Raw genomic sequence first — 22,143 nt, 5'->3', positions numbered from 1 at the left:
AACCCTATTGGAAGATCTATAGACTTTGGCAAAATTACCTTTACGCATACACTTAGCGCATGTACGGTCCTTGGCAGGACAAACAATAGCCTTTCCTAAATGATAAGGACTGCCACAATGGTAACACTCTAATTGTCTGAATGGAAATCTTTTGAATGACTTGTCCGAAGTTTTACCAGTGTCAGACGTATTTACGGGAACTTCCTTGATCTTAGTCTTAGTGTACTTGGATTTCACCAATAAAAACATTAGAAGATTGAGATGTCTCATCTTTCACAGTCAATTGATTCATGAAGGATGTGGTGCGCTCTTTCCTGGAAGCTATTTCTACAGCCTTCTCCAACGTAAGATTAGGTTTAGATAGTAAGGTCTTTTGGATTTTCTTGTAGTTAATTTTCTCTACCAGTTGATAACAAATTATTTCATCCTCAAAGTCCCTGTATTCACATGAAATGGTCAAAATTCTCAATGTCCCAACATAGCTAGCAGTTGATTCACCTGAAATTTGAACTGTTCTATAAAATGTATGTCTTTCTATCACAACATTCTTCCTTAATTTAAATCTCAAATCCAGCGCTTTTAAGGCCTTGGCGTACTCATCAATAACACTGTCCCCCTGTCCTTCACCTTCCCTAGCCAAAATAGGGTCAGAAGGAATGTGCTTGAGGATTTTGCGCCCTTTTGAACCTAGACAATGACGAACGATGGCAAATTTCTTTTTATGTGTAAAAGAATCCCCTTCTAATGCATCCAAATACGCCTCAAAGGCTTCCTTCCATTGCTCCCAATCAGATTCGGGGTTGGTAGGACTAGTAGGGAAGGTAGGTGGAGGAACCAGTGAGTGCTGCATATTGAAAAGGAAAACTGAACACTGAAGATGAACGAAAAATGTGGCAAAAAGTACTGTTCTGAAGAAGGCAACAATAAAAACGGTGTTGTATCGTCAGAGACTGTAGGCATTAGTGATGGAAGAACCTGAACTGTATGCTCATATTCTGTGTAGAACTACGTGCATTAACGTGAGATAAGCTGTGTGCATCAGCGCTGAAATCTTCTCTGTGCATAACACACGTAAAAACTGAGTACATAAGCATGTAGGATAAGGAGTTGAGATGAACACAGTTGTGCGCATCAGCGGATAAATTTATCCTGTACGCAGCACTCGTGAACCGCTGAGTGCATCCGCGTGAACAACTCCCTTATGGAACAATACAGGCACAGCTGTGCATATCACTGATAAGGATTGACACTGTACGCTGCACTCATGAACAGTTGAGTGCATCAGCGTGAACAATCTTCAGCGCTTAGCACTCGTGAACGCTGAGTGCATCAGCGTGAGCAAACACTGGTTGCTATGGACACAGAACCGGGTTCCAGGCTAGTAACCAACACAATCGCTGCACGTAGAGTAATGAGGCTTAGAGAGGGTGACGTCAGCCAGCAGCATAGACGAAGAGAGCAGTGGAGACAGGCATGCACGGAGGCCGGCTCGAGGCACCTCCCCGTGCCCAGATCCACACATGATTTGCAAAAGTACACAAAAATGAAAACTCACAGCTGTAGCCTCAAAAAGGATTTCCATAGCCGGTACATGGTTGGGACGCTCACCGCTCAGCAACGGTCCTCGATGAAGACTCAGACACAGAGCTGGAGATAAAGATGTCTGGAGAACAAGAAACAACGCGCTGGGGACTCGTCCTTTCCCAGTCAACTCGTCGCCACTACAAGGACACGGTTGGGTTAGTAACAAGGTCCTTTATTAAGTGCGTAGATGACAGGACGAGTCGGCACAGCCAACTCCAATGAAGACCAAAGCCCCAACCACCAACTGGCACTGTCCCCACGTTTCATCACCCTGTCAACTCCAAGGTGCCACAACAAGAAGGACCCAACAGACGTGCCGAATTTTGCCTGCTCAAAGAATCTCGTGGAGTTTTTATGTAGAGTGTATTGTTCTTTTTACACATTGCCCAAGCCGGGGGAACAATGAAATTCGAGAAGGAGGTTTGGATTCGCCCTAAACAGAGTTCTTTGTCAATTTTGAATCTTGAAATTGTCATTTCCAACACTACCAATATATTCTTGCAGTTTTTACTGGTGTGGGCATTATTGTAAGGTGCCTTCCTCAACGGCGTCAGCAAAACAACATTATCTTTAATTTGTATAAAAATCAGACTGAATAAAATGGGGAAAATAAGACTTTGTAACGTGGGCCTCAATTCAGGTGCATCCTACGTTACAGATTTCCTCATTCCTGTTAAGACACAGTTTTAATAGAAAACAGAGAAATTAACCGTTGAAGTAAATTTTGGTGAAAAACATTTTCTAATTACATCATGTTCATTGTTTTTAGGTCTCGCTTAGCGTTGCTGCACACATGCGCAGCTCCCTCGGCGAGCTTTATTGTTAATGAGGAGTTTGAGAAAAGGGCTCTAAGCCCCGCCCCTTCGTTCCATTAGATGGCGTCACCGTTTACGGTAAACGGTGGCCAGCCATTGGAAATTAGGTGTTTGGGTTGCCTCCCTTTCGCACCTGTACTGGTTTGCCTGCTTTGCGTCTGTCACAAAGCAATTTCTTATCTTTGTCCGGGCCATCTGGTTATAATTAGCAGTCTCAGGTTACTTGTTTTCGTTCCGAGTCTGCATGTGCAGGGGCCATCTGTTTTTTCTCCTTTCGGTGTCTTTGTTTGGTGAACACTGGAGTCGGAGCTCCAAGATCACACTCTGTGCATCCTATTACCATTTGTTTTTTTGCGTTTTCTCCCTTTGGTGTCTTTGTTTGGTGAACACTGGAGTCGGAGCTCCAAGATCACATGGCGTGCATCCTATCACGATAATTAAAACCTGCATAACCCCCGGGTGCTACGGCACCGTGCTTGCCAAACCTGGCACTCGGGCAGCGCCAAGATTGTCGTGTATGCGGAGCCCCGCAAGAACATCCCCTGGTGGAGCACACCAATTGAGATCACACAAAGGTGCTTCTGTTTTAAGCAGTGAGGCTTTATTGCTTCATTTATATGGTGATTTTTAGGTTTGCACGGCTTCGATATTTAACAGCATATCGAGAATGTAATAATCCATTTACATGTGAACATTATGCTCCAATGCATTTCGGGCGTAGGCGCCCTTGGTCACGGAGAGCTAAAGGAGGAAGCAGACAAACAAGGTAGTGAGGGGAAGGCGAACATAAGGGAAGACTAAAACGGGTCTACTAGCGTGCTCTTAGATGTTGAATCGCTAGGTTTAAGAGTGCGCAAAAGGAGTGCAGGGTGGGGGTGTGATAGAAAACTAATTGCCGGTAGAATGCGTAGACAGTAGGTCTCTGGACGTTCAAGAGAGAATGGAGGCGTGCTCTATGGTGTGGGGCTATTTGGCTAAGTGCGCATCGGTAAGGTGCAGGGTAGGGGGGTGGTGGAGGTTTTACCGCCAGTGAGATGAGGCTCTGGGCATGCACTAATGTGCTTCTTACTTCACAGTAAAAACGCGATGTCCTCGGGTGTAGTCCTGTGGTCATCTGTTTGCCGTCAAAGCCGCGTTTGAAACAATCGGCTAATATGGCTAAAGTTAACAGAGATAACGGACTCACGACCGTGTGTGTGGGGGCCATCTTGGAGTGGTGCGATGCACTATAGAGATTAAAAGGTGAATACATGCGAGTGTGAACGGGTCGGGTTAAGGGAAAAATAGGTAAGAGATACATATGGTAAGACGGATAAACAAGGTAAACAACGTTGAACAAATGTATGAACACGAATAAAAGTATTAACACGAATAAAAATGGGAAAATAAACGTGGTAAGAGAAAGGAAATGAGGTTAGAGTTGGGGTGATGTAAACACTGTGATAGAGAAACTGGAGGAACTGGAATATGAGAGAGATGAATAATAGGTGTACATAGGGTGGGATAAGGTAAGGGAGGTAGACAACATTGAACTAGTGTGTTAACGTGAATGGAATAAGCATGGTGAAATAAAAGAAAGTGAAAGAAAGTAAACTAAGGTAGACGTAGGGTGAGTACAGCGATAAAGAGAATGGAGAAGCAGCAACATTACAGTAATGTATTATAGGTAACAGCTAAACTCTGTACGATCATTGAGCCCGTGGGGCTTAAGAGTCTGTAGAAGATAAATCCACTCGAGTTCTCTCTTCAGTAATAGTTTAGTATTGTCTATGCCTTCTTTTCTGGATACGATCTCTAGGACCATAAATTTTAGTTGAGCGATGGTATGGTGTGCTTCCATGAAGTGAAGAGCAATGTTGGATTTTTCAGTCTTAAGTCTAATGTTAGACTTGTGCTCATTCAAGCGGGTTTTGATTTTTCGTTCGGTCTTCCCTATGTATAATTTGCCACATGGGCATTTGAGGGCGTAGATCAGATTGGTGGAGTCACATGTGGCATCTACATGGAGCTTGATGTTGTGTCCTTTCATGGGGTGTTGTATTTGATTGCCCCGAATTACATTGTTGCAGTGTCCACAGTTGAGACATGGTTGGGTGCCGCGGTGTCTTTTAGTTGATGCGGTGGGTTTAGCCAATATTTCCTTGATGTTACGATTTCTTGTGTGCGCAAATATAGGAGGCTCATTGAAGATGCCTTGGAAATCCGGTTCGTTTTGTAGTATTGGCCAATGTTTCCAGATGATCTTTTTATATGCTGCGCTGACAGTAGAATACTTGGACACGAGGACCATGCGTTGCTCTGTGTTCCCCTCACAAAGGAGGCTGTTTGGGAGCTGGGCAACCTTTGCTATTTTGTAGGAACATTTTTTCTGCATAATGCTGTGGTGCGTGTCATAAAACAAACCCAGCCGTACTTTCGCAAGCGCTGACAGGAGATCATAAAAAAGAGCAGCATTTCAGTCTTTTATTTTTCTCCCTCACCATTAAAGCAGTTATAAGTGGAAATGTCACGAACATCCTTCAGCAGAGACAGCAAATAAAGGCGAGAGCGTATATGGAAAGAAATACTCACTTCTGGGTCATACCAACAATAACCAGGCTCAGGCAATGTGTCCTTTTGGTCTTTCTTTCAGAGCCAGTAAGGTTATCTCTGTGGCCCGGGCAGTCCACTGACTTAAGTGTTCTGTTGTCGTTGTAACTTGTCACACAGCGCGGAGCGCACTCTGACACACTGTAAAATATCATCTATTTCAGACACAGCAAATCTGCAGGCAGGGCTGCTCTGTCTCGTCATCATTCTGATGTTTATCTTATTTGAAGTCAGACTGACAGCTATCTGCAGCAGGGCTGCTCTGTCTCGTCCGGTTATCACTGGCAGAGCGCGGAGCGCACGCACTGATAATTAGTCCAATCTGCAGGATGGCAGGGCTGCTCTGTCTCGTCATCCTTCTGATGCAGCCACTAATTAAAGTGTTCTGTTGTTGTAACTTGTCACACTGCGCAGAGCGCACTCTGACGCACTGCAAGATATCATCTATTTCAGACACAGCATATCTGCAGGCAGGGCTGCTCTGTCTTGTCATCCTTCTGAAGTTTATCTGTTTCAATTCAGAATGACAGTTATCTGCAGCAGGGCTGCTCTGTCTCGTCATCCTTCTGATGTTTATCTGATTTCAATTCAGACTGACAGTTATCTGAAGCAGGGCTGCTCTGTCTCGTTATCCTTCTAATGTTTATCTGAGTTCAATTCAGACTGACAGTTATCAGCAGCAGGGCTGCTCTGGCTCGTCAGGTTATCATTGGCACAGTGTGGAGCGCATGCACTGATAATTAGTAAAATCTGCAGGCCGGCAGGTCTGATCTGTCTCGTCATCCTTCTGGTGCAGTCACTGAACTTAAGTGTTCTGTTGTTGTTGTAACTTGTCCCACAGCGCAGAGCGCACTCCGACGCACTGCAAGCTATCATCTATTTCAGACACAGCAAATCTGCAGGCAGGGCTGCTCTGCCTCGTCATCCTTCTGATGTTTATCTGATTTCAATTCAGACTGACAGTTATCGGCAGCAAGGCTGCTCTGTCTCGTCAGGTTATCATTGGCACAGTGCGGAGTGCACGCACTGATAATTAGTAAAATCTGCAGGATGGCAGGGCTGCTCTGTCTCGTCATCCTTCTGGTGCAGTCACTGACTTAAGTGTTCTGTTGTTGTAACTTGTCACACTGGGCAGAGCGCACTCTGGCGCCCTGCAAGATATCATCTATTTCAGACCCAGCAATTTTTCCCCACCCCCTTCTTTTTCCCTAAAGGTGGGAGGCAGACTAAACATTTTTTCTCAGAACTGGAAGCTAATTACTCAAGACCCATGGGTTCTGAATACTGTGAACGGGTTTATGATAGACTTTATAGAAATTCCGATACAAAGTTCCTTTCCCAGGGAGATACCCCTCACTCTAGCTCAAGAAAAAATTATAGAAGAGGAGAATTCCTCAATGCTTCTGAAAGGTGAAATTGTGGAAGTCCCTATGGACATGTTAAGGTTTGTAAGCACACTCTTCCTCGTAGAGGAAAAGGACAAAGGTTGGAGACCCTTCATAAACTTAAGGGAACTCAACAAATACCTTGTTTACAGACACTTCAAGATGGAGGGCATCCATCTTCTGAGAGACTTCCCCTTGGTGTTTCACCAAAGTGATGAGATCAGTCGCCTCCTCATTATTAGAAAAATGTATTTGTCTCATCATATACCTAGACGATATCCTTATCCTGTCTCAGGATCATTCTCAAATCATTCAAGACCTGAAGACTGTAATACACCTCTTAGAGAACCTGGGATTTATCATAAACAAAGAGAAATCGATACTATCTCCCTCCAGAACTATGGAATTCTTGGGTTTCACTGTGTACACCACAAATTGCCTCCTCCTTCTTCCATCAAAGAAAATATCCAAAATCAGGAAGGAGATAAGATACGTTCTGAAACAACAGAATCTGGAACTAGCCAGGCTTCTCGGTCTCCTTTCCTCTTCTATCCAAGCTATCTTTCCGGGCCCCCTAAATTACCGAGCCCTTCAAAGGATAAAAGTGAGGGCTCCGAGATCAGGCCTCTGGTACGGAGATCTTATTTCCCTGAACCAAAAAGCCAAATTGGAACTGACCTGGTGGTTAGAGAATTTGGACGCTTGGAACGGCAGAGCAATCTTTGGTTCAGCACCACACTTTCTCTTAGAATCAGATGCGAGCCTTCATGGCTGGGGTGCCCGTCTCCTAGATCAGTACACAAGAGGGGTTTGGTCTCAAGAAGAATCTTCTCACCATATAAACTACCTGGAACTGACTGCCGGTCTTTATTCACTAATGAGTTTCAAGCATTCTCTTCAGGGCAGATCAGTTATTCTAAAAATGGAAAACATGTCTGCTGTTGCCTACATAAACCATCTGTGAGGTACCAAGTCGGCAGACCTCTCCAACTTAGCCAAGAAACTTTGAATGTTCTGTCTAGAACACAAGATCTCTCTAAGAGCAGAATATCTCACAGGAAAATCAAACTTTTGTGCGCCCTCGAACTAGAGGTTCCTCTTAGATCACAGCGACTGGAAGCTCAACACCTCTGTGTTCAATTCCCTCAACAATGTTTTGAGGGGGGTGTGGCCACGGAGGAGACCGCGATGGCCGCCTTTGTCTGAAGCTCCGCCGGTCGGGCTGGGCAAACTCTTGGTATTGTGATGTGAGCGGACTCTCTATGCCACCGAGTGCTTACCATAATCTCCTGAGGTCCAGTGGAGCGCTCCGATGCAGAGTTGGGGCAGCCCTTCCATGATCTAGGTGGGGAAACTGTCCCGGAGCAGGAGGCCGGCACAGCCCTGAGGTACTCTCCTGACGCGGACACGGCGACCGGCGGATGCGGTGAGTGCGGCCTGGGCTAGGGTCTGGCTCTGCCCTGCGCTCATCCCTGGTGTGATTTGGGGTCCTACTCCCCCTGTCCCTCATGATGCGGCTTGCGGCTGGGTCCCCATTGGCGCGTGGCGCTGCAGGTCTTATCTGGCCTGCTGCGCGTTTGGGGTCCCGGGGCCTAGAGTGCGGGCTGCGGCGGGAGGCTTGGGGTCTCGTGTGGAGGCCCCTGCACGCTCTCTCGGGGCAGTGGCGATGCTGGGCCTGGCCTGGCTTGCTTGCCCACGCCCCCCCTGATGGCCAGCTGTTAGCCGTGCTGTAAAGAGGCTAATTGGGGGGCGCTATACGAGAGTCCCTACGCTGGGGCGCCTCATCTTCGCCCTATTGTTTTCTTCAAATGGTGCCTGCTGCCTCCTGAGTCCCTGTCCCCTGGTGCGGGCAATCACTTGCTGCGTGGCTTCATGACTTCACTGGCTCGCCTCACTGGCATCCACAAGTCTCGCTGATTTTGTTGTGCCTTCTCTGGTGCCTCGGTCAACACTCTCTGACCCTCGTGACTGGCTGTGATCCCCACTTGCCCCGCTGCATCGACACCTGGGTTCCTCTTCTTTCCGCCACTCTTCTCTGGAATCAGGTTCGGTGGCCTTTCCATAATTGTACATCTACCTGTTTGTTTGGCGGCCTCTGGAGGACTAGAGTTTAGGCAATTGCCACTCTTTCGGGCCCGCGGCCGGTCCCTTCGGTGTCCATTGGCTCTGCCAACGCCACTCTCCAGACTGCGCTCAGGGCTTCTCGATCTTCGGAGTGTCCTGCTACTGCCATCGTACCGAACACCCACTCGGCCACTCTTCTCGGACTATGGAATGGGGAAGAAAGATCCAAACCCACGCAAGTTGCAGTTCGACATGGCCCCAGGCCCTACATCAGAAGCCCCCTTAGACCCGGTTACTGGCGCCATGTGCTCTTAACAGCACGGAGAACTCTGCTTCGTTGTCGGCCATGCTCACCGAAATGAGGGCTGGCTTCAAGTCCCTAGATCACAGATTTGATGACCTGGATAAGAAATTAGCGGATATGGGGGCGACTATTCAAGTCCACGACAGGAGACTGGACGTGGTGGAGTCGAGGGTGTCAGACATTGAGGATGGCTCCTCTTCCTCGCTAAAGCGCCTGGACAGACTGGAAAAGATACTAAAGGAGGTGGCCATCAAGAATGAAGATTTGGTGGCCCGTAGCCATAGAAATAACATCAGTATCATCGGCGTTTCGGAGACGACCGCCACTGGACGTATGGACGTCTTTATTGAAAGTCTCCTTATAGAACTGTTCAATAAAGACACGTTTACGCAAGGCTTCTTGGTTGAGTGGGCGCACAATTCATTGGGCCCCCGGCCTCGGCCGGGTCTCCCCCCACGCCCTATAATTGCCAGAATAATGAACTTTAGAGATAGAGACGCTGCTCTCTGTTCGGCTCGAGACATGGCAGACATCCAGTGGCAAGGGAGCAAGCTATCTTTCTATCCTGACTTTACCAATATGGTCCAAGATGCACGGCGCAAGTTCAATGGTGTGAAGGCGACCTTAAGGAACTTGGGCCTAAGATATGGCCTGTTATATCCGGCACGACTGAGGGTCGACGTGAATGGCAGAACTCGCATCTTTGACACCCCTACTGAGGCACAGGAATTTTGTCATAATTATAAGGGGGGTCTCTCTGGAACTCCTGCCGAACCGAATACTGACTCCTCGCCTAAAGGGGACTCACAGGCCAGTGTGGATCTGTTCTCAGAACCGGCGACAGGTTGATTGCCTTGATACATTATGGCTGTGTGCCACTGTTTTATCCCACGCTCACATCTCCTTAATTGTTGCTTGAAGTTATATTGCTCTTGCCTGACCGGCGTGCTGTTGCCTCGCCCTACGGTGAATACCAAAGGTTTTTTGTTTCCCATAACGTTTTTGCTTTATGCCTTTCAGGCTACTTTTGTGATTGGTACATTCACATTGTTCTATTGTTTGATTATGCAAAATGGGGTTTGTCTCTTTGTGGTTGAATTGAGGCTGAGTTTATTTGTTTTGTTTCTGTGCACAACTGAAATCATTGCTGGAATGGTCGATATGTGGCGAAATGATTGCATGCTTTACAGCTTTTTTGCATTTTAAATTTTGTCATGGTTAGAATAGGTTTACTGCCCGGGCCTCCCGGGCTATCTATGATGTCATGGAACGTCAGAGGTCTAAATAACTCTAAGAAATGTAGACAAGTCCTTAATTATATTGTCCGACACAACATTGACATTGTATTCCTGCAGGAGACGCATCTGTCCAATTCTGACCCTTCCTCAGTTGCTAAAAGCTGGGGCTCTCAGATTTTTCTCAAACTATAGCCGGTATGCCAGGGGGGTTGCTATATTCATACAAAAAAGATTCCCTTTTGCATTACATAAGACTTTGACTGATGTGGAAGGTCGGACGCTGATTGTGACAGGTTCCCTCCTGGGCCATACAATCTCGTTTATTGGGGTTTACGGCCCAAACACTGATTCCCCTTCTTTTTTCCACGACCTACACATACAGCTTCTTTCACTGGACCTGGGATTAATAATAATGGGGGGTGATTTCAATCTGCTAATTGATCCTTCCAGGGATAGTACTTCCATCTCACCTGTCGTCAAGACACGTTCCCAGCAAGCCCTACACGACATTTGCACTCACTTCTCCCTGATAAATATCGAGAGGCAGCTGCACCCTGGTTTTCCTGACTTCACTCACTACTCTGGGTTCCACGACCCTTGGACCAGGATAGATTATTGGTTAGTCTCCCCAGGGCTCTCGGGTTGGGTAGATGATCTTCTCACCCTGCCCCGTACTCTCTCAGACCAAGCTCCTGTTGTCCTCAAACTACTAATTTCCAGGCCAGGTGGCTTTGAGTGACAGTGGCACTTTCCCTGGAAGGTACTAGCAGACCCTATTTTTCTTGAAGGGGTCCGGGAATCCATTAAGGACTACTTTGAGCTCAACACTGGCTCTGTGGATACCTGGGCGGTTCTTTGGGAGGGGTTCAAGGCCCACATCAGAGTCATATGCATAGCTAAACATGCTGGTGTGCTCCGTGATTTGCTCGAGACGTTAAATAGGATTGAAAAAGACATCGCCGCCCTGGATCAGGAACTATTGATCGCCGCTTTTGATGGGGTTGAGGCAAGACGGCTCGAATTGATGACTGAATCTAGAGACGCAGCTGAACGCGAGCTATTGTTCCTGCAAAAGCAGATCACTGCGCGGCGGTATGGGGAAGGCGAGAGGCCCGGTAAACTGTTGGCTCAGACCCTTCGGCCCCCTAGGGACTCCTCTTACATTACGGAAATTACTGGCCCGAATGACACCGTGCTGCATTCAACTCCTGACATACGCAATGCCTTTCTAACGTATTATAAAGCGCTCTACACCTCCAAAATCTCGGGAGATACGCGTGAGCAGGACAACTACATCGCAGAGATTGCAATGGTATATTTAGAGGGATATATGCAGGATTTTTTGGAGTTCCCCATCACCCAAGACAGCATTTTGGAGGCCATAGAGGCAATGCGTGGCTCGTCTGCTCCTGGCCTGGATGGCTTTTCGGGCGATTTTTATAAGGCCTATAAAGACATTTTGGTTCCCCGTCTGGTCGAGGTTTACGCTGAGGAACTGGAAGTGGGCCGTGTTCCTCCAACGTTCAGGGAAGCGGTCATTATTCTCCTGCCGAAACCCGGTAAGGATCCGAAATTGTGTAGTTCCTATAGGCCGCTGTCCTTACTGAACCTTGATTACAAAATTCTTGCCAAGGTCATTGCGATACGCCTGTCTTTATTGATGGAGTCCATTATTTCCCCGGCACAATCGGGGTTTGTGCCGCATCGGTCCACTTCCCTCAACTTGAGGACCCTATTCACTGTTTTGCATAGGATTGACCCTGCTACAACCGCCGCCGCTGTCTTGCTAGATGCGGAGAGGGCATTTGACTCCCTTGAGTGGCCCTTTTTCTTGTCCATTATGAGGCGCATGGGGATGCCCGAATGTTTTGTCTCCACGGTGACCTTGCTCTACACCCAACCAACTGCCGAATTACAGCTGAACGGTACGATCTCCGACCCTTTTTCACTGACCCTGGGCACCCACCAGGGATGCCCATTGTCCCCATTGCTTTTTATTCTGGCAATGGACCCATTGGTGCGCTATTTCCAGGAAAAGCATTTGCATCTGGCCCTTTGTTGATTTCACTCTAAACCGATGACACTATTTTATATTTCAGACAGCCTCGGCTTAACTTAGCCCACCTTGTAGTGGAGATAATCCGGTTTGGTAAATTTTCCGGGCTTCGCATAAATTGGCATAAATCGGTCATTTTTCCGCTTACTGCCAGCACCACGGCCTGGAGCTGCGAGTTCCCACTTGAGTGGTGCCTGGACTCGGTCAGATATCTCAGTGTTCAGATCCACCTTGATTCCGATACCATGATCCAACTTAACTACGGCAGAGCAATTAGTTCTCTGGAATCGCAAATTGTAAAATGGCCGCGTCTGCCGTTATCCATGGCCGGGAGAGTCGCCATTATTAAAATGGTGGTACTTTCGAGATTCTTATATCTTTTCAATAACATCCCCATCCCGCTCACCAAAACTTTATTTTCCCAATTGTGCTCATTGTTGTTACACCAAGTCTGGGGGAACAAGGCGCCTAGGGTTGGCTGGCGTACTCTGACCCTGCCATATGCTAGAGGAGGCTTCGCTGTCCCAGACTTCTGTTTATATTATCTGATTGCACAATGCTGTTATGCTCATGTCTGGTTTCGTCCGGACGCACGCATCCCGTATTTGAAACCTGAAGCAGACTTGGTGCAGCCTCGTCTTCTTTCCGAACTGCTACCTACTGGATTCCCTCAGGACTCCCGAGACATTCAAACAGTCTCGACCACTTGTTGGGCATGGGACAGATTACGCAGACTGTTGGGCCTTGAGCGACTATATTCTCCGGCGTTACCCCTTCCCAACCCTTTGTGGTTCCCCATAACAGCAGAGACTTTGATTCTTCGCACTCTGACGAAATTTCATATATGCACGGTAGGCGACCTATTCCCCGAAGGCCATGTTCTTTCGGTGACAGAGGACACCCATTTTTCTGAACGCACCTTCATGGACACATTCGTTTTGACTCGATTGCACTCCATGCTTCGAGCTTCTTTTCCTTCCTATCCGAATGCCCCAGATGCCACTCCACAACTAACACTGCTTATTCAAAACACGAACGGTGCACATTTGGTTTCCAAATTATATAAGCAATGTAATCAATCCATTCCCTTTTCAGATGTCACGGTTCAGGCGGCATGGGAGGCAGACTTGGGTAAACCCATAACAGACGACCAATGGGAATACTATTGTAGGGCGACTAAAGAGGTCTCTTTAAATAGTAGACACAAACTATTACATTTTAAGTTTCTTCGAAGAATGTATCCCACTACTGCATATTCGCATAGAATTGGCCCCAACAGACCACATCACTGCCAGAAATGTGGAGCTCCTTCTGCTGACTTTGCCCATCTCTCGTGGACTTGCCCTAAGATACACCTTTATTGGTCCTCAGTTCACGCCGCGCTTAGCGACATGCTCTCCATGCAACTGGAGCTCGTCCCTGAGATCGCATTGCTTGGGTATGTGGCTAACTTTCCACATGCGTTCAGAAAATTTGCTGCGCTGGGTTTCTTGTTGGCCAAAAGAAAGGTTGCCATATTGTGGGACAGTAAGAGATCCCCAACACGAGCGGGTTGGCTGCGTAGTTTGGCAGGCTGCAATATAAATTGCGAGGAATATTCCACTCTGATACCTGGCCCGTCACGCCCAGTGGATATTTGGGGCCCATATATGAACTATATTGCCAGGACCAGACCAGTTCAGCCATCACAGATATCACAGGGGATCGCCCCAAAGGGGGTGGGCTACACAGACAGTTTTTTTCAGGCATTGTTCATTGTTTTTGTCATTCCTCTTTACACGATCATCTTTGGTGCTGCCGTGATTCCAGCGAAGTATTGGCGTATTTGTGAAATATGGCATTTATTTATTGCAGTTTTGTGCTTTAGGTATGTTGCCTTCATTCTGGAATATTGTCTGCACCCTATTTTCCATGTACATTTCTACCCGATTTCCTGATTGTATCTTAAGATGTGTATGCTGCTTTTCGCCATGACTGATAATCTATACTGCAATGTGTCAACCCCTTTTTTTGTATTCCGGTATGTAAAATTGGGAAAATAAAGTTTAAAAAAACAATGTTTTGGGTCATTTCCAAATAGATCTCTTTGTGAGCAGACTGACATTCCAATTGGAGAATTATTACAGCTGGATGCCCGACCCGGGTGCTCTAGGGGTGTACGCATTTCTCCAATGCTGGGAAGGGATCACCGCTTACACTTTTCCCCCCTTTGCCATGATCCATAGAGTCCTCCAGAAGGTGAGGCATCAACGCTCTTCTATTGTCCTACTGACTCCCTTTTGCCATCCCAAGCTTGGTTCCCCACTACCCTGGAGCTGACTTACGACCTCCCCTTCCTAATTTCAACCCTTGCGGATCTTCTTACAGACATAGATGGTGAAATTCACCGTCTAGTTCAATCAGGGAATTTGAACCTTCTTGCCTGGAGAGTGTCAGGAGATCCAATGATCTCGCAGGACTTTCGTCAACAGCTTCAACTCTCCTCTGAGAGTCTTGGGCTCCTGGTACACACTACCGGAAGAACAACATTTGGAAGGTTTGGTTACATTGGTGCTTGGAAAGGGACCTGGATTCCGTGGAAGCACCTATCGTTGATATAGTTTATTTCCTTGTGGAACAATTCGAAAGGGGTCTTAGTTATAGATCTATCAATTGCTATAGATCGGCTATTTCCGCAGGTCATGCTCTGGTCAATTGTAAAACGGTAGGTAAAAATGCCATTATTTATAGAGTCCTCGAAAGTATTAGACTTGGGAGACCTCCCAAACCAAGATATCAATCTCTCTGGGACATCAAACTAAATCTAGCTGGCCTGAGAATACCCTTTTTGAACAGAAAGAACCTTTCCATCAGACTCGCTACACTACTTTGTTTAGTATCTTGCTGTAGGGTCTCTGATGTTAAAGCTCTTGATATTTCAAATAGATCCTATAACATGTTTGGAGTTAATTTCGAGTTGTATAGAAGAACCAAGACCATGTCTGACTCGATGTTTTACCCACATTTTGATCTATGCAAAAAGCTTTGCGTTGAAGACTGTATGAAAGAATATGACTGCAGAATGAATGCTCTTCGCCCTTCCGGTGTGAATCAGTTACTTATCTCCTTCGTTAAACCTCACAAAGGCATTACCTCTGCTTCTATTGCTAGATGGGTTAAAATTGTTATGAATTTGGCAGGTATCGATCTGAAAATATTCAAACCGCATTCTATCAGAGGTGCTATGGCCAGTAAATCCTTCTGGTCTGGTGGTAAGTTGGATGATATTCTTAGAGCAGCTGATTGGTCTAATTCTAGGACTTTTGCCCATATTATTATAAACCAATCGCTCATATGTCTGATGTTGCCTTATGAGGCTACCGACATGCATAATGGTAGCCTCCGGTCTTGTAATGAAATTGCGATTCTCCTATTACCATGACTAGAGAATCTGGATTTTATTAAAGACAAGGAGGATAACATTATCCCTCCAACCCTTTCCCTTGGGTGGTTGATTCGGCATACAGTATATATAATGTTATTACATTCTCTGATGTACTTTATCTATTGTATATTTTATGATTAGTGGATTTTTTTTTATAAATGCTTACTTATTTTCTCCCTTACATGTGCTTAATCACATTGTTCGCCTCCTCTTTTGCGTTTGTCCTTCTTGGACTACTTATATCTTTCTCTTTTTTTCAGATAACCTCTCATAACTTCATGATTTTGATCTCTGGAACAGTTCATTCATCGTTCATCCTTTTCTCCGCTTCGTGATGGTTGAAAGAATTTCTCAGGACTCTTTAGAGTTTATTGGACTTATCTTACTCTACACCACATTTAAAAGAGGCTGATTGTTATGGTCTCATGATCTTTTATATGTTTCTTAATGTTCTATTTTGGAACCTTTTTGCTTTAATATGTATTCGGCTGCTTGGACTGCATTAAAAGTAATATGCATAATGTTAGCCTCCATGTCTTTAATGAAATCCCGATTCTCTAGGAGAATCGCAATTTCATTTCAGACTGAAAGTTATGTGCAGCAGGGCTGCTCTGTCTCGTCAGGTTATCATTGGCACAGCGGCAGCGCAGGCATTGATATTTAGTAAAATCTGCAGGCTGGCAGGGCTGCTCTGTCTCGTCATCCTTTTGGTGCAGCCACTGACTTAAGTGGTCTGTTGTTGTTGTAACTAAAACAGAGCACATTCACACATGTAGCACGCCCCTACTTGAGTTCTATATGTTTGTCTGCAGCCTGGGTGTCCCATTAGGAGTGTGAGGCATAATAGGGCAATGGGAGCGCCTCAGAACTCAGGAAGGTCACGAGATGCCAGGGGTCAGTGCCATAACGTGCTTAGAAGCCGAGCGCCTCGCACATTCCCATCCAAGTGCCCTTCCATTTCTGATGCTTTGATGCAGTTTTAAAATTTTCTTAGAGTTTCTCGTTGCTCCAATGGGAAAGTGTGACTCATAGTCGTTCAAATGTCACTCATAATTGCACTGAAATTATGAAAAAGTCACACATAGCAATCTGAAACATTGGCAGCTATGGTGCTGCGGTCTCTTATCAGTTTTCTGTGGATCCTTTTCTATTTTCTCACAATTCAAACAACTCATTTCATTTAATGTGCCGACGCTCATCGGAAGGACTGATGGGAATGCTTGCGTTTCGTTTTTGCAGGAAAACACGGGGTGTGTTTTTCATAATCTTGCAGAACGTGTTCTCTAAATCACCATGAGCAAAATGTCGATCCGGTGTTGAGGGTCCTGCCCTCTTAGAGCAAGCAGGTCTAGCTTTTCACTGACACTCGCTTAGATATCGCAGCATATGTCTCCCGGGGGCTCCACAAATAGTTCAATATCTCTGATACATTGAGCATGTTAGTTAAATTTATGAGCTAGCATTACTCCTTACTATATATATTGTTCTATAATGCTCTCGGGCACCCTAGGATGGAATTTAAATCAATGTGGATATGCTCAACACTTTAAAAAAATGGCGTTAAAATTTAATTTTTTACTTATGCTTTTTTATACCAATGCTAATAGCGCTCTGCAAATATCAACTCAATTGCAAATAAACAAAAGTTAAAAAACATTACCATTTTCAACCCCAACAGCACTAACTTTAACAAATGCAAGAACTATTGAGGGGATTGTCCTTAATAATATGAAAAAAAGTGGTCATCCAAATTACACTACATAGTGGGGCTGATAATTGTCATATTGCTATTAGCACCGAAAATGCATTATATTTATGCTGTTAAAAAACAATCACATTAATAGCCATTACCATTTACAATGCCAATAGCTCATACTCTTGTAAATTAAATGCAATAGGTTTCACATTTACAAACATTTTTGCTATTGGCATTTTAAATTACAATGCCTTTTATTTATGTTTTACAAAAGGAAAACAAAAAAACAATGTCATTTACAATGTCAATAGCTCAAAATAATGTCATTGCGAGACCTATTGCATTGTAAATGCTTGTTAAATTCGTTAACGATGCAATTAATTGACAGACACCCCAATCTGCCACTGAAAAAGTTACTCACCCGATATGTATCTTGTTGAGACATTTCTGACTTGATCGTGAGAACTCTGCCCAGGTGAGAGAGAGTTTTTGTGTGTGAATGAACACTGATAGAAAGTGCGGAAGGGAAACCAGAGGCAGGCTGCTTCTCTCCTGTCAGCAGTCTAGTTCGGAAAAAGATTAATCCCACCACATCAACACAGCTCTTCCTCCTAAATAGCCACTGTTAGCGAGTTAATCTCAACCTGACCCAGTAGGTGCAGACTTCTACAGTAAACCAAAACGCACTGCGCATGCTTGGTAAGTGCAATCAAACAGTGGACGACCTCAGAGACCTACTGAGCATGTGCAGTAGAGAGACGCTCGTTCAGAGGCCACAAGGTTGTGCTGCAGAGTTAAAGAACAAGCATTTACAATGCAACGGTTTCGCCCTTGGAAAAGTTTGAGCTATTGGCATTGTGAATGACAAACTTTTTATTTATGTGTTGGTTTTGAAAACAGATAAATAAATGGCATTGTCATTTACAATGGCAATAGCTTAATCTCTCGCAAATGCCATTTTAACGTTCCAAGCACATCAGCCAGCGTAGTGAGGCCAAGCTGTGATAGAAGACTGTCCCGGGAAATATGGCCCCTCAGGACTAAAGGCCTGCAATATTAACTGGACTCTTCCCAGGAGCGACTCGGAAAATAGTTGTTCTTGTTGAAAGAGATAACAACTACAGCACTAATACTCCCTCCTCCACCACCACTTCCTGGGCACATGTGGTACCATCCGCCACCAGTTCCTGGCGGTCTGTGTGCACTGGTGGCTCCCACTGCCCTGCGCCATTACCTGGTAGCTCTTGGTCTTTAATGGCACCCACAGCCCTCCACCACCATGTCCTGGTAGTTCTTGAGCACCACTTTTTCATTCTCGTCCAGGTAGAGCATTGAGATGGCGCTGAGCTCAGTGGGCACACAACACGCCTTGGGGATGTTGGCATTCACAGAATTGACCAAAGTCTGCACAATGGCGTGGTTGGTGGAGTTCAGGTGGTCAGCCAGGGGGAAGGGACAGTCCCCGTGGCAGTAGAAGGCGTGGTAGCCAGGTGGCGCCACGATCCAGTCATTCCAGCCCACGTCGCTGAAGTCCACATAAAGGGGGTGCCTCTCCCATCAAAGCGAAGCCCCAACCTTCGCTGCCAGGGAGGGCTTTTGCATAACAAACCCCTGAAAGTCTGCGCTTCTCTGAAGGAGCGAGCCCCGCCTCGTATTAAATAAGCACTTTATTTAGAGTCCAGGGTAAACAAACTGCGAGCCATTTTCTTTCCGCGCGCTGTGAAAATGACAATATCCACTGGAGGGCTGGAAAGAGGTACCAGGAGGGCTGGCGTACCCCGTTTGAACCTGCTGCCAGCCCCGCCTCGGACCCCTCCCGTAAGGGATGCACGTAGGAGACGCGTCCCCGGGGATTACACAGTAAATTTCGCACTTCCAAGGCCGAGCTGGGCCGCGTGAATCATGCGCTCACTCACGGCGAGGCTTACTTTCACTGGCGCAGGCAGGAGTCAAAACCACAGCGGAAGGTTACATTTCACCATTAATCTCCCGCCTCAATATAAAGCTTCCCATTATACGTCGCGGCCATTGATCTCTGACCACTTCCTTTGTACGCCAATTTAATTAAATCCCAATAAAAATGCTCTCGTCATCGGCCTGTGTCCCAGCATGTGGAGCTGGTATTTTCATTATCCGCTTTACAGGCCTGCCCAGCACTGAAGGAGGCCTATAGCGCGAAAGTCGGAGTTCACAGGAACCTTTGAGGACGTCACACTCGAACTTTAGGCTTCGTACCCCGAGAGTGCACTAGACAGGGTGCAGGCTCCATGCAACACGAAACAACACTAGACATGCTGCTGACATACCATAAAGGCTGCTGCCGGGCGCCACATCCCGCGAGAAAGTGCGCCCAACAACGCAGTGAGGGAAATTGAAATTATTCACTAGGGAAACATATTGAAGGACTGGGGCGATATAGCGAAGGGAGCATTTAAAGTTGCATCGAGACCCCAAGGAGTATTTATACGTACACACTAGTTACCTAGCTGTTTTACAGTCCATCTTCCCTTTAAAAAAATGCAGGAACTAATTTGGCTATCGGTACTGTGAAACCAGGAACTACAAGTCCCAGAGTTCCAAGAGGAAAACAAGACTATGTGAAGTACTCCAAAGGGATATAACTTCATAGCTCTACAACTGAACACTCTATTGGAGCGGTATGTGTGGTATTCCTTCTGGTTTGCTGGAAAGCGCTTACGATTTAGATTAGTGTACACCGTATACGACTCCGCCCCAAATATGCATTTTGCTACCCGAGTTCCATAGATGTATTCAGTAGACGAGATGGCCGCCGATTGCAGCGGCTCTTTCAGGTGTAGAGCAGACGGGCAGGGCCGGCGCTTAGCAGCTTGTCCCTGCAGCTCCCCGCCACGGGCTTTTTCAGGAGAGACAAGAAAGTCATTGTGACAAACAATGCAATTGATGGTTCCATTGATATCTCACGAGGATTAGGCCCCGGATTAGAGGCCGGCCCAACGACCCCAGAGCCACTGTAAACGAGGCGTCCTTCCCCGGGCCTGGCCGCCGCAGGCAGGGATAGACTCACCTTGAGGGCCCTGGATAGACCCTCACGTTTGGGGCGGCGCGGGTGGCCATTAAAAGTGCCCCAAGCGAGCCCACCCCCCACAGACTGGTACGTGGGAGTTTCCAATCTGCCCATACACTGCGCGCTGCGTCATTCCGCGGCTGCACCTATGGCCCTGGATGCAGAGACCAGCAAGCACCCCAGCGGGGATAGAAGTGGAGGGGCGGAGGAGATTTGCACAGAAAGTGACCAAATGCCCCAGAAGCGTAACAATGGGAACGGAATTGCCCCCGGGGCGACTCAAGGCAGCAGTGCCCCCTCCCGTGGCAGCATCGCGCCTACTACTAGGGCCACTGTAAAGAGAACTCCTCGGACTCTTTCTTACCTTCGTGGTGGAAGCTGCGGACGGTGTTAGCGCGGCTGGCGGAGCGCTCCTGCCGCAGGTCCAGGCCCTGGCCCCGGTAGAGGTCCCGCATGTAGGGCGGGATGGGGGCGCCCGCGCTGGGGTTCGGCCGCCGCTTCAGGCCGAACATGTGCAGTAGGCGCAGCTCGAACTCGCGCAGTAGGTCCTCCGAGTGAGCTTGCTGCTGCGGGCCCGGCTCTCACCGCGCTCTCCGGTCCGCCCCCCCCCCCCCCGCCGCCGGGGGGGCTCCTTGCGACGGCGGCAATCTGTTGACTTCTCCGGTCTCCCTCTTCAGCATGGGAGACCGGCAACGTCCTCCGCTTCTTCCGGGGCTCCCTCCAGGCAGGCCACGGGAGCCCCGCGTGGGCCGCCATACTTCTTGTGGGCCGCCGTCTTCCTTCTTCCCCCGGGCGGCAAGGGGGCGGGCACTTCCGGCCGGCCGCGCTAGGATTGGCCGGCCGGCTGAAGAAACCCCCGGGCGGGGATCGAGCAGTAAGGGAGGGAGGGAGGGGGAGAAAGGGAGGGAGGGGGAAGGTCACTCACCTGCAGACCTGAGCATAATAAGGAGACCCGTCCCGAGCAGCAAGGGAGGTGCCGGCAATGCCGGAACACACTCGGGGGCGTTCCCGGCGTCGCGTGACGTCGGCAAAAGCCAAAGAATCTCGGGAACGCCCCCGTGTCTGGTCCGGCCACGACGGACGCCTCTCTGTTCCAATGGCTAGCCTCCATTTATGGAGCTAGCCAATGAAGCAGAGGGGCGTGTTCAAGTCACCCATACTAGAAACTACAGATTTCTCTGGAGGTGGAGCCTAACGGCTCCGTCCCCCAGCGAAACCTAAAAAATGGCATCCTGTAGTTGACGTTTTCCTTTATCCACTTACAGAAGGTAGTGCAATGCTTGCGCATACTGAAAAAAATTAGGACATGGGAATGCCCCAAAATCCCTTCCCACGCTCAAATTCGAGAAATGTAACTGAGTATCGAGGGAGCTCGCAAAGTGATCCAAAAAAGAAAAACTCTGAATCGAAGGTATAGCTCTTGAAATAAATGAACCGTCAGAGATCATTACATCGAGCAGGGGGAGATAATTCTCAGAGTCAGTGATTAATTTGTAAAACAGTAAGTGCTAGGGCCCACACAAACTAACCATCACACTCCAGCAAGTGTGACAATTCATACTATTCAAGCCGGTCCCCAAAGCTATAAGAATGGCTTGGGTGACACTAGCGATTGTTAATAAACAGATGCTGCTGTGCTCATATCCAAATTTGGCAGACAGTGCCACCATGTGGCAGTCTGTCACAAGCACCGGTGCTAAGAATGAAGTGCTGGCAGTGGGCACCAAGCACTGGAAACCATGGGCTCACATTAAGCACTGCTCAAAGTATAGCTTATGTTACATTCTCCACTACTGTAATTTATATCAAGAAATAGCATGAAACTCTGAGTAAAATGCACGAAATAATTAAACAAAACTAAATATGATTCCGGTCTTGAAATGTGCATTTTCAAATTGGAAACACCCAAGAAGGAACCTGAAGATGGGCACTCATATGCAGG

The 22,143-nt window shown here is 47.2% G+C and overlaps 1 protein-coding gene and 1 long non-coding RNA gene across 2 annotated transcripts in view; both read right to left on the bottom strand.

Moving 5' to 3' along the window:
• The window catches only part of LOC147662043 (uncharacterized), an 82,204-nt gene extending 64,361 nt beyond the window's left edge, over positions 1-17,843 (bottom strand). The window contains exon 1 of the long non-coding RNA XR_015305992.1: positions 17,577-17,843. This is a non-coding gene — a long non-coding RNA (uncharacterized LOC147662043). The remainder of the gene's footprint in view (positions 1-17,576) is intronic.
• A 472-nt stretch (positions 17,844-18,315) lies between these two features.
• On the bottom strand, positions 18,316-20,762 carry LOC147662042 (bone morphogenetic protein 2-like). The gene is made up of 3 exons (XM_086951160.1): positions 20,566-20,762; positions 19,909-20,030; positions 18,316-18,706 (listed from the first exon to the last, which is right to left on the bottom strand). The coding sequence occupies exons 1-3, from the start codon at positions 20,711-20,713 to the stop codon at positions 18,407-18,409; spliced, it is 570 nt and encodes a 189-aa protein (XP_086807286.1). The 5' UTR covers positions 20,714-20,762; the 3' UTR covers positions 18,316-18,406.
• Positions 20,763-22,143: the final 1,381 nt, after the last annotated feature.

This window comes from Lissotriton vulgaris, unplaced genomic scaffold (assembly GCF_964263255.1).
Source record: "Lissotriton vulgaris unplaced genomic scaffold, aLisVul1.2 SCAFFOLD_241, whole genome shotgun sequence".
NCBI classification, from domain to species: Eukaryota; Metazoa; Chordata; class Amphibia; order Caudata; family Salamandridae; genus Lissotriton; species Lissotriton vulgaris.
The sequence above is the reverse complement of the archived record's forward strand: the minus strand, read 5'-3'. Positions and strand labels throughout refer to the sequence as shown.